Source organism: Poecilia reticulata, linkage group LG1 (assembly GCF_000633615.1).
Source record: "Poecilia reticulata strain Guanapo linkage group LG1, Guppy_female_1.0+MT, whole genome shotgun sequence".
Lineage (NCBI taxonomy): Eukaryota > Metazoa > Chordata > Actinopteri > Cyprinodontiformes > Poeciliidae > Poecilia > Poecilia reticulata.
In genome coordinates, this window is record NC_024331.1 from 3,329,624 (window position 1) to 3,343,131 (window position 13,508).

Below are 13,508 nucleotides of genomic sequence, written 5' to 3' on the forward strand. Positions count from 1 at the left end.
CTCTGTTCCTCAGGATGAAAACCTGATGGATGTGCTGCAGTTGTTGGTGGCTCTGATGTCTGAACACCCCGGCACCATGGTCCAAGCCTTCGACCAGAGAAACGGAATCCGGTGATTACTCTTTTTTTTTTTTTTAGTGGTTATTATATGGTGTATGTATTTTAGATATGTGCTTAAGCTACTGTGAGACTTGGCTTGTTATTATTTATTTGACATGTAATTTAAAATGTACCCACAGGGTTATCTATAAGCTGCTGGCCTCCAAAAATGAAGGCATAAGAGTCCAGGCCCTGAAGGTCATGGGCTACTTTCTGAAGAGCTTATCAGCAAAGTAAGTGTTTCCTCCTCAGCATGTCCTCCTCTCCTCACCGTTTCCTCTTCAGTGTTTCCCCATCTCTTAAGTGTTTCCTTCTCTATGCTTCCTCCTCTGTTTTTCTCCAAATCGCTCCAGTCTAAGTAGACTCTACAGAAAATGTTGTGCTCATCATGATCTCTACAGATAATCCATTTAGTTTAGTAATGGAGCAAGATTTCCTCCAGAAAACTTGCTAAGTCTGGTGGTTGGAGTGCTCAGCATTACTTATGATGGGGAAATAAGTAAAGCCTGGTGGCCCACCAGGTTTGTAACACACTGAGGGAAAAACTGGTAGAGGGTCCTTGTGGTGCTAATGGAAGATTTATCACATTTTTAGATAAAGAAATCAAAAAGTTATTGTAGCATGCTCATTAAAAACAAATCATAAAACTATTTAAAATAACATAAATATATTGACTAAAACAGCAGTCTGCATTTTGATAGTTTGTTACTCTTACCTCTAAACCAGCATTTAGCATCTGGTGATGTTGAGAAGCAGTTTGAGGTAATATCACGGCAACATGAGGAAAACATTGAAGACCATGAACCAAATGAGGCTGATGGAGGGAAAAACAGAGGAAACGTGAGACGGTATGAAACGTTTGTAAGGACGATCAAACTCCAACCAAGAATAAGAAAACAAGGACAGAAGTAAAGTCAAACTAAAATCTACGTTAGATTCAAATGGAATAAAGCTTATTTATTCAGAGCAATTAAACAATGTATGAATAAAGCAATAATTTAAAATGAATTGTAGTTAATCAAAGAAAGCATTCAGTCTGAGGATTAAATCAGCTTGGGATAACATGGAAGATTTTAGGATAAATGACGTTAAATAGTAAAACTCCAAACCTAAAGGACGTCTTGATAATCTGTTTCCCAGGCGACGGCTGATCCTCCACGGCTTTTCCTTCTCGTGTTTTAGTCGGAACACTGTCTGGATTCAGATCATGCAATCAATCAAGTATATTTGTGTTGCACATTTCAGCAACAGGGCAGTTCAAAGATCTTTACATCATAAAAGCACAAAATCATAGAAGACGCCACGCAGTCGGCAACCGAGGAAACCACTAAACATTATGTTTTGCCAAGTTCCATTATTATGCATCAGAACCACCATTCACAATGTACTAGTTTGATTAAAGCCAATAATCCTTTTCATCATTAAAATCATCTGAAAATGAAGTTTAAAATATGAGACGTTTTACTCTCTCTGCAGCATGCTGCTTGAAGCTAAATATCTTTTCTATCACTCTGGAAATGTTTCATATTTTGTCCTTGAAATACTTTTGGACAAACAACGGCACTGCACTGCTCCGTTGACCTTTGACCCTGTTTTCACCCCCACACCCTGATCAGGAGGAAGTCTGAGGTTATGCTGACCCACGGCCTTTTCTCGCTGCTCACCGAACGCCTGATGCTCCACTCCAACCCGTTCACCATGACGACCTACAACACCCTGTTTGAGGTCGGTCTGTCTCGGCTCACACGACTCGGAAAAAAAAAAAAAAGTCTATAATAAGCTATAATAGTTGTGTGTTTGTGCTAAATTCAGCCGTAAATGAGGAAAGCTTCAGACTCTCGTCACAAATGAAACCCAGCTGGATGTTTCTGTCACCGTTCAGACGTTTCCAGCTTGAATCCCCGTCTGACTGACTGTGTTCCCTCCTAGATTCTAACGGAGCAGATCTGCACCCAGGTGATCCACAAGCAGCATCCAGACCCCGACTCCTCCGTGAAGATCGTCAACCCACGTAGGTTCCTCCCTCTGTCGCTGGACTGTTCCACTAACACACCAGTGCTGTAAATTTCAGATTGTGCACGTGTGTGTGTGTGTGTGCGTGTGTGTGTGTGTGTGTGGGTCCAACAATGTTGTGACTGTTAGACCCCCGATTTAATCCAAACATTAGGATGGTCCAAACACTCTGCCTGACACATCCACACTCATGCTTGTTTTATTGAGGTTCTCTGTTGTTTCCTGGCAGGATTGGTTTGAAATAAAGGAGTGATGAATGGAGTGAAATGGTTTTAGCAAATTATCGTTTATTTATTTTTTTTTTTTTTTTACATTTTAATCATATGCAGATAGGCCTGTCACGATAAATTTTATCAGATGATAAATTGTTCCAGAAATGATTGAACTCTCACACCAAACTATTGTTCTTTTGAGCCCATTTTTAAGTAATAAACTGATAATAAAGCGAGCTCGCCCTCTCAAAAGATTAATAAACTTTAATTTAGTAAAGAAAACTTTACGCTGGACAGGAAGAAGATATTTTAAATGACCAAAAATTAACCAAAATGAGCAAAAACAATAAATAAAATGGAAATTAAAAACCGCACACAACCAAAAACATGAATACAATGGATTTCAAAGCCTCTGTAAACATATAAATCATCTGATTTATATGTGATTAATTGATCTATTGCGACAAGCTTGTATGTTGATTATGTTTTTACTTTATCATAGTTAATAAAATATTTTTTGTTTTTAGGACGACATGACTATGAACATGCTGCTGGTCCATTCCTAAACGTTTTTTGCTATTTGCCTCATTTAAGAACTTTGAGCTTCTTCCAAGTCTGGATGAACACGGAGAAAATGTTGATGATTATGGAAAAAACATTTGTTTCCAAACAAAAGTGCTCCATTTCTTTTAGAATATAATCAATGTTTTTAAAATGTAATGGCTCAGAAATGTAATGGCTCAGCAAAAATTTTTCCAAATGATTAAATGTAATTATATATATCATAATTATAAGTGACTTGATTTATCTTGATGAGATTTTTAATCTGGTAATCTAAAATGGATGAGGTAGTTTGATCACTCTGAATTGTTTTCACTATTTGCTTCATAAACAATTTTATATCTCTGGCCAAAATATGCGGAACTGACTTTTAATCGGATTGGATCTGCTTTAGATTTCTGTCTATAAACCAATAAATCAGATGAGCTTATTTTTACAAATGGCTTTCAGATGTCATTCGTTATGAACCAGCTTTTTATAAATCAGCTAAACTCAATTATTGATAAGTGCATCATAAAACAATGTTTTCTCAACATTTTTGAGAGATTGCTCATTATTGCTCATCAAAAGCAATAATGAGATTATTGCTTTTGGTCAATAATCTCATTATTGACCAAAAGCAGTGATCAAGCTTCAGTTACCTCAACATAATGAAGCAACGAGGACCAGCTTGAAAACTCACCTCCATGTGATATTAATGAGAGAAACCAGCACAGGATTTCTTCTTCCCAACATGATGACGAAGCCTGTCAGAATAAGCAATTAATCAATTAATCACATGATAAATTAACGTGACCTCAATTCCATTCTGATTGATTTAAATTTTTTTGAAGCAGAAATTATTTAGAGAGATTTCATAATTAATTTTATTCATGGTTTCAGGTGTTTTTTGCTTTTATTTCCATTTTTGTTTTGTTTTGGACATTTCAAAAATCTTCCAGCTCCAGTTACAAAATTAAAGTTTGTTAATCTTTAAGAAGGCAAACTTTGTCAATATATTATTTGAAAATAGTCTTGAAACAATATTGTTTATCACAATTACTGGGGAAATTTATCATCCAGCAAAATTTATTGTGATTTATTTTATTTAATCTTTTTAGCAAAATAGATTTTTTTTTAAAAATTGAAGCTGATAAAACCAGACTTTTAGCCTTTATTTTTGTTTGTTATTGTTTTTGGTTTTCATGTTTTATTTTGGATTTGTTGAACACCTTCCAGTTGCAGTGTTAAGTGGTGTTTGCAAAACTGAATTTTGAGAGAGCAAATGTGCATTATTATTATTATTATTATTAGTATTATTATCATAATCACTTGAAAATGGTTTCAAAACAAAAATATTGACATTTATTTTAATTATTGGGACAATTTCTTGTCCAGCAAAATTTACTCTTGTAGCGGGCTTATTAATCGCATCAACAACTTTAACCAAATAAACATAAACTTTAGTTATTGACTGATAGATGCACACTCATAGACTACTGGATATCTGTGATAAATGTAACATTTTCTTTTTCAGTCAAAATCTGCATTTTAATCAAATTTTTTGCAGAAACTTTTGTCCAGTTTTCAATCAGCTTCAACTTTATTTACATGTTGAAAAATATCTGGCGCTCTCTCTCTCTCTTTTTAAATTTTTTTTTTAGTTTTTTCCCCAGCGTAGAAAAGAAACCGGTCCGGCTCTCATTTATCCCGTTCCTTCTGCACCCACACGTGCATTTTATACACACACGCTCAAAACGGCTTTAATCAGTTTGAAATGTAAGCGCTCGCTGTAATCACAACCGAGGTTTACTTCCACCCAGCCTTAATCTGACAGGCTGCGCTGCAGTCGCACACTGATTATCTTCCAGGTCTTTATTGTGTTAAAAACTCTCCTGCTCAGCCATGCTGGACAGGCCATATATATCTATGCATAGATATATATGCATATATATATATATATTTAAATTATGGAAACCTTTGTACATGTGCAATCATGCTACAGAGCACAGAGCGCTGGTCTGTTTCTTCTTTGCTCTGTATTCTCCTGATTTAATCTGTGACAAACTCCCAAAATGGCCCCCTGATTGCAGTCTTTAGTAACGTCAGAGCCAATCAAACAAACCGAGGAAGTAGCATTTCCCTCAAATTAACTTTGGAGGGGGGGAAAGAACCAAGAGCAAATGGAAAAAAAAAAAAAAAAAAAACGAGAGAAAAAAAAAAGAGGACTCACGCCATCCCCTCTGTCCTCATTCCAAATACATGCTGGGGTAATTTTCTGGCGGTAAAGGTTCAGCGACTCATAATTTGAGTGACTAAGGCGTAGAAACAACACGAGCGTCTGGAAGGAGGAGACCGGGTGGGGGGATTTGGCTAGCACCAAGGTCTGAAGAGACAAGTGAAATCCAAGCCCCAGCATCTCTCTGCTGAGGGCAAATGCACACTGACACTGTCTAGATAATTCATCTAAACAGTCAGTCTCTTTGGTTTAACCCAAGCCAATGCCTCTCTGGAGTGTGCGTGCGTGTGTGTGTGTGCGTGTGTGTGTGGGTGTGTGCGCGCGCAACCCGGCTCGCCTGTTCACGCAGCACCGCAACCATTTTGGAGCTCCAGCTTCTCGGTTTCCTCCGGTCTGTTATGGAGGCTGAGACCGAAGGTGTGTTTGGTTGTTCGGCCCGATGAGTTCAACACCGACTGATATGCATCCATGTTGAAAATACTCGATGTGGAAGTGCAAGGCCTTCATAAAGCAACTGATCTGAGCAGGAGATGTTGTGAAATGATGCATTGCTGGGATTTGGAAAGTTATAACTTCAACCAAACTGATAGATTTAATCAAGCGGGGTGCAGACAGTCAGACTTTTATGCCTGAGTGAAGTCCGCCCCCTCCACCCCCACCTTCAAATCAAATGAAATTGATGTCAATTGTTTGTGCAGCACAAATTATTGTTTGCAGCACAAATTTTTGTTTGTGCCACTATCAATTTAAAGATATTGACAAATGTTTCCAGAGGTCATCAAAGGTCAACCAGCCCTCTCCCACATTTACAAAGTCAAACAAATTTGGTGTAGCACAGGTTTACCTCTGGCGACCTCTGGAAACTTTTCTCTTTTTTTAAGTTAAATCTTAAAAATTACAAAAGCACAAGTGAAAATGTTTGCTGCACAAACATGGCACAGTTGATTGACCTCATATATTGTTTAAATTTCTGCATGTGCACTGGCTGGTTGACCTTTGATGACCTCTGGAAACATTATTAATATCTCTGAATTGATATTGACACAAACGGAAATCGCGCCGCTGTTTTTGTTTGTTCTGGTTCTCTGCACAAACGATTGACACCAATTTTGTTAGATTTGATGGGAGAAAAATTCACCCTGGTAATTTTCTTTTTAATAAAATTTTTTTAATTCCACTTCAGTTATGTGCCACATTTTGTTCACATAAAATCCAAATAATATACTTTCAAACGTGACTGACTACTTTTGTATTGATTCACTGTAGAGAAGACCTTTGTGTTCTTTATTTCAAAATGGCTAACGGAGGATAAATGCTTGGGTTTCTATGGGTGGTTCCCATTTTCTGCATTAAAGAGAAAATGATTTTTTTCCCCATCTGCTTGTTAAAACAGTTGCTTTTCTCTCCCAGAGATCCTGAAGGTAATCGCTGCTCTGCTGAAGAACTGCCCCCAGTCGCCTGAGAGCATGGAGGTCCGCCGGGTCTTCCTGTCGGACATGATCAAGCTGTTCAATAACAGCCGAGAGAACCGCAGGTAAGACACAAAGTTATTATAGTAAACTACAACTAACGAAAACTGAAACTGAGAAAACATTTTCATTAACTGAAATAAATTAAAACGTGAATTAATGGGGAAAAAAAACAATAACAGAAACTATATTGTGTGTTGATAAAACTAAAACGTACTGAAATTATAGCTACAATATCCTCCCTTAAACTGATATGAAGTAGTTTTTTCCCGTGCTCAAGCAGTTTATATCAGCTGTTGTCAAATTATGTCACTCCGTGAATCATAAAATAGTTTGCAAAAATGGCAACAGCAAAAGTTGGGATAAAACACCAGTCAAAATAATTGAGATTATTTCTTTGGAAAATAGTTCTGCTGAGTATTTATTACCCAATTGAGGTTTCCTTAATCACAACACCTTTTTGAATTCTGCACCTAAAAATTAACCAAAATATGAAAACTAAAACTATTACTGTAACTAATAAAAACAAAACAAAACTACACAATATTTAATAACTAATAAGAACAAACTAACATACTCCAAAAACTAAATAAAACGAACTGAATTAGACAACTGAAAAGTCATGACGACATTAAAATGAAACTACAATAAAAACCCCAAAACTATAATAACCAGCCAGCCTCCGGCCGGGCGGAGGGGCTCCCCCACCCGACTGGAGGCTGGCCCTCATGTCCGGGGCCCGTTGTCGTTGCAGGAGCCTGCTGCAGTGCTCCGTGTGGCAGGAGTGGATGCTCTCCCTCTGCTTTGTCAGCCCACGCAGCAACGAGGAGCAGAAAATCACCGAGATGGTCTATGCCGTTTTCCGCATCCTGCTCTACCACGCCATCAAGTACGAGTGGGGCGGGTGGCGCGTCTGGGTGGACACCCTGTCCATCACACACTCCAAGGTCAGAGTGCTCATTATGTCACACACACACAAAGGTTGACTGTATCTTGTAGACTCCCCCCATTTTTTCTTTTTTTTTTCTTTTTTCTATTTGGATGGCGTCTCTTCATATAAGCTCAACTGCACATGACACACACACTCACATCTTGCAGCAATATAGTTAACCTAAACAGTCATCACATCAGCATAACTTTAACCTTCATCCTCACTTGGTCTCCAGTGAAAATGAGAGCAATAAGTCAGTCCCTGTGTGCCACATGCAGCTCATCACAGAGACATCATCCCCGTCGCCTGGCTGGGTAACTCCCACTGGAAGCGAAGCCTCGCTCCCCTCGCCCATCAGAATAAAACCACCGAGGCTTTCCGCTGATTATCGTTTAAAAGCTCGTTACAACACAACCCGGTCGGAATGGATCCCTCTCTACTGTCCTTTTTTTAAAAAAAAAGTTTTTTTTATTATTTATGTAAAGAGTCTCTTTCTTTCACGCCGAACAGATAAAAAATAAACTCCTGGCACTTATTATTTCCAAAAGTTGTATTCAAAACAGTGCCTCAGAAATTCTTTGTTGATATCACGTTACACAACTCCGTTCCAGGGCAGCGAAATAATTGAGGCCGGTGTCGGATTGTGGTCTGGGGGGCTTTTAAAGCTGGCAGATTGAGAGTGGAGTTAAAGAAGTGCTCGTGAGATGAGGGGGCGTCGGTAACCCCCTGGGGGTGTGTGGGGGGTGGGTGTGTGTGTGCAGTGAGCGCTGCTGGCCAACAGGGGGCACACAAACTCCTCCACGTGAAGGAAGGTGTGTATCTCGGTTTAACAAAAAGATACAAAGATCATGAAAAAAAAGTGTGTGGTGATATTTTTGACATCAGTAAAAAATTACAGTTTTTGCTGATTTTTTTTTAAAAAAATTTTTAAATTTTTTTATGTTGGTGTTTTTAATTAAGGATTTAAAGCTAATTCCTGCTCAGAAAAATCCAGGAGAGTTTTCCCACATGCAGTGTCCGGGAACCTCCGTAGTGCGTTATTTGCAGCCACCAGGACGCATGTATCTGCTATGAAAAAAAAAAAAAAAAAACCTAAAGAAACTCAATTGCAATTTTATTGTCCCGTTTGATAGATTTGCTGCCACCTTTGTAGCACCAGAGTTGTTTGTCACTGTTGCTCTCTCCTCCCACCGCCACAGGGCCGCGTGTGTGCTTGTGTGTGTGTGATAGCATCAGTGTGTCTGTGTTTGGGTGATTGTGAGTTACCAGCCACAGTTTTTTTTGTCCTCCTCTCCTGGGTTCCTAGCAAGCCCTTCTCTTTGAGCACATTGAATATTCATGGTTGCAAAGCAAGAACAATCGGAGGAACAAGGCCTCATAAATACACGCGTCCCTCTGGGAGCCGCCTGGGCTCAAGTGCAGATATGTATGCAGAAATGCATGTCTGCACTTTATGCACACATACAGACTGAGTTTGGCCAGAACGAGAAACTCACTGTATCATTGCTTTGTGTAAAAATACCATTTCATAGCATGACTCGATGTAAGACCTAAACATTTAAAGTGATCCAGTTGCTTTTATGTAAAAGAGAAATGCAACAATTGTTCTTGCATCTAAAATTATTCAGCAATAATTACACTTACAGTAATGTCATTTATGACAGGTATTGATTTTTGATTTTAATACCTATCCTTGAGCAAAAGTCCAAGGAAACAATAGTTCCCAAATAAATGTAAATTGTGCAGAACATTATAGTGAAAAAAATTTACCTCCTTACAGATTATTTTCTGTTTTTGCTTTCCTGTCACACTTTCAGGTTTCAAATCAACAAATTGTAATCTCAGACAGATAACCTGAGACAATTCAGATTATAGTTTCATAGCATCACAATATTTAAAATGAAATGTAAAACCTAAACATTTGAAATGATCCAGTTGGCTTTATGTAAAATAGAAATTCAACAATTCTTCCTGAATCTGATGGAATTACTTAGCAATAGATAGTTATAACAAAAGATATTTATAATAGGTATTGATTTAAATTTTTAATATCTATACTTCAGCAAACATGCAGAAGAAGCAAGGATTTCCAAATATGCTTATTGTGAAAAAGTTTTTACTTCTTTCCTGATTTTTTGTTTGTTTTTGCTTTCCTGTCACACTTTCATGTTTCAGATCTATACGTTGTAATTTAAAATAACCAGGAAAATTACAAAATACAGTTTTCAAATTACTTAATTTATTCAGGGGGAAAAATGAACCACCCAGTTATTAATTCGTGAATGAACTATAATGAATTAACCAAAATGGATTTTTGGTTCAGTTTCTCTTCTACCCATGTGGAATTAAGAAATGGCCCAAAGAGCACCTGTCTGACAACAGGAAGTAGGCTAAACCATCTATAGAAGCAACATAGCAGTGGTGAAGCTCTGCAGAGTCTGGCCTACTAAACCCACTGCTTATGCACAAAGTTATTAACATGAAACTTCTAACCTGCCTCAAAACTCCGTCCAGAACAAATGAAATGAGTGTAAATTACTTACCTGAGCTTAGTCAGTTCTTCAATCCATAACATTCTGAATATTCAACCTTTATAGCCGAACTTAGCTTAACTCCAACTATGCTGTTGGCATTGAAAATGGAACACAGACATTTGACATTTTTCTCTTGTCTAGATTTATTTTTTAATGCAGTTGTACATGGAGGACAGGGATGTGGACTCTGAAATCTAGTCAGACATCACATGAGACTTTCTAGGTTTTGCCGCCGTGAGGTTTAGGGTTGATCACTTTTTGACACAAGTCTTGGTTGTTTTCGTAGCTTTGTTTAAACCTAATAAATGAGATGATCAAAACTGCATTGGCTTTATCAAACATTACAGTTCGTAGTTAAAAACAATTGCGTAATTAAAAAAAAAAAGCTAAAGCAGCACATGCACATTTTTACACAAGCTCCAATTCTATTCAGATTAAAACACCATTAGGCTGACATGACTTTTGCAAGTGTGCACTTATGCATATACTTCTGTCAGTCATCTGCAAAGTAGTGCATCTGCATGCGTGTCGTGTGAACAGACAGATGTTCCAGCAGGTGGGCCCACTGACACCACAGCCCTCCCACTCTCAGCTCACGCATCCCCTTCAAGGTGCCCCTCTGCACTAGAAGCAGTCTGGGAATCAAGGAGCCCGCCAAAACAGAGAGCTTTGAGGTGTGAAGGACCCACTGCCCTTCACTCTTCTACCATCAGCTGGCTTCAGTCCATATGTCAGACTCCAAAGAGATAGAGAGCAGAAGCAGGAACAGTTGTTTGTATTAAGCCATTGACCAATTTCATTCCGACGGAATAACCTGAAATGTTGCAATGTTGTTTTAGCAAAACTCCAGTCAATGTTTAATGTTCTTTTAAATTGGTGCAAAGCAGAAAAACTGATCGATTATGAAAGTAGAATGGTAGATAGTTGACTAATCTTGATCAGCTTTGATCCTTCAGAGTGCTGCCGTTCTTGGACAGGTCTTTTTTGAAAAATGTATTTTTAATCTCAATGACACATACCTGGTTAAAAAAGTTACAAACACAAAACGGCGTACCTCTTGTTGCGTTCCCATTGACTATATAATTGTGCAATTAGATTTTTTCGGAAATAAATTTGCTCAATGGAAATGCGTAGTGTCAGCTCCTGCATTGTGCTGTGTTGATTATCACCATAACAAATTTTGCTGGACGATTTTAAGGCCATTTAAGTAATATAATATAGCAATATAGTAATATAGCAACAATAACATTATAATGCAAGAACACATTCCAAAAGGTCAGTAAACTTTAAATTCTAATGAACATTTAAACACTAGAACTGGAAGACATTTGAAATATTCAAAATAAATAAGAAAATAATAAAACGGAAACAGCAAATAAAATGGATTATGAAGTCTGTGTAAACAAAATTATCTTTCAAAAAAAGGAATAGAACCCAAAAGACCAGATTGACGACTTTTATTGTACAGTTTTTGGTAAAAAGAGAGAGAAAAGAGAAAAACAATAAATCAAGCAAATGAAAACGATAGTTTCTTTTAATTTATCATGCGATAAATTGATTTATTGTTTATCGTGACAGACCTAGTGTTTATTACTCTTTAAAGTTTTATAAAGTAAAAGGGAACTTGGTGGTTTTATGCTATGACTTTTTGTGATACTTTGAGGTGTCAACTATTTACTGTTCTCAGAAAAACTGACGCCATGTTTCCTGTCTATGTATTGTCATTAAATATCATCTTTGTCCACTGAAGGAAAATCTCCTAGTGTATCTTGGCATAAGACGCTAAGGGACCGGGTGAATTGGGCTTGTTGCACCCAGTTAATACCATGTTAGCTGTCAAATTAGAAAAGCCTCTACATTATCCTAACATTTTTCCATAACCTGCTACGGCCAGACCAGCCGAGTCGTTGAGACCGAAATTAGATTAGATCAGCACTGAATCCTTAGCCACCCAGGGCACTTTCTGTGTTTTTGAGTAAAGCTAGATGCTCTTTCAGAAACCACAGACGCACACACACACGCACACACACACACACACACACACTCTACCTCTGTTTAGTGGTAACTGGATCTGTTGCAGAGCCCCATTTAAGACCAGCATACATCATCCTAATGTACAGACGGCATCCTTAATCTATGATGTTATGTGCTTCACCACTTTCCTGCATAATGTCTGCAGCAGTGCAGTCTTAATGCAGCCTTTTAATTGCTAAAAATGATGAATGCCAAATTAAGCTCAAACTAATGGGTTGGAAGGTCGTCTGGTGTGATCACTGGGAGAGAGGGACGAAGAGGCAGGGATGGGGGGCGGAAAGACGGAAAGACTGGTGCATTTAGAGCAGGCTGGGCACTCAGAAAACGGCTATAGATTACCAGTCACTGCTTCCCACTACAGAAGATTAATGAGCGCCCATGTAGAGGGCTAATTTAGAACAATAACGCCTAATTAATTACAAATAATCAGCTTCTTTCTCCCTCTTTCCTTTCTTCCTCTCTCAATCACTCACTTTCTTTATTTTCCTTTTTTTCTTCTTTCATCTTCAGCGTTCTCATGTTCTTTTCTCGGTTTCCTCTTTTTTTTTTCTTCTTCCCCTTCTTCTGTCCAAATAGCCTCAGGTGAAAAATCAGCCAAGTAGGTTTAGTTTCTACCCCCCCCCACCAACCCTGTACACACACGCAGACACACACAGCCCCATCCTCGACTCTGTGCTCCAAACCAAGTGATTAATGCAGGGTCTTAAATTAGGCGTGGGAGGATTTGCCGATGCCGGACACGCACTCAGCACAGCTAAAAGACAGAAACTAATAGTATCTGCTGCTAATCTATGACTGCTTACATGGACGGGTTCTTCCTCACATGCCACTGCGGACCATTGTCGGTATAGACTAGCAGTCTGGTCTACCCGTATCAGATGATAGGAAGACTGATGGAGGTTAATGGGCCTCGGCCAGATGCTTACGAGAGAAGTTTTAAATATGACGCGGTTATCCACAAACAGTCCCAGTGGTGGGATGATGTACCGAGATTCAAAGATTTTGAGATTATTTTGCTGCTGCTGTTGGGTTCACCGTCATACTTTGATTAGTTAGACTTTTGACAACATAGACTAAGAATACGCTTAAAAATCTGGCTTTATTTTTACATATTTGTCATCGTTGACCTATTGCTGACTATTTCTATGGTGTTATTTGTTCAGATGCACCTCCATCTGTCACCCTAGTCCATTAAAACGTCACATTATTTTTGGATCCATTTTGTTTAAAAAAAAAACAAAAGGCCTCCTAAATAGGCCTGTCACAAAAGCAAATTTTGCTGAACAATGAATTGTCCCAGAAATTATTTCCTGTTTTGAGAGCATTTTCATGTAATATATTTACAATGGCATAATGATGAAAGTGACCAATAAACTTTAATTTTACAAAAAGCACTTCACTTGACACTGGAACTGGAAGATAAAAACTAAAACATGTC

At 38.2% G+C, this 13,508-nt stretch overlaps 1 protein-coding gene across 1 annotated transcript in view; it reads left to right on the plus strand.

Moving 5' to 3' along the window:
• lrba (LPS-responsive vesicle trafficking, beach and anchor containing) overlaps positions 1–13,508 on the plus strand; it is a 233,103-nt gene that overhangs the window by 34,962 nt on the left and 184,633 nt on the right. The window contains exons 16-21 of the mRNA XM_008405468.2: positions 14–111; positions 239–331; positions 1,715–1,823; positions 2,028–2,109; positions 6,513–6,636; positions 7,326–7,518. Coding sequence (XP_008403690.1) covers positions 14–111; positions 239–331; positions 1,715–1,823; positions 2,028–2,109; positions 6,513–6,636; positions 7,326–7,518 — 699 coding nt within the window. The remainder of the gene's footprint in view (positions 1–13; positions 112–238; positions 332–1,714; positions 1,824–2,027; positions 2,110–6,512; positions 6,637–7,325; positions 7,519–13,508) is intronic.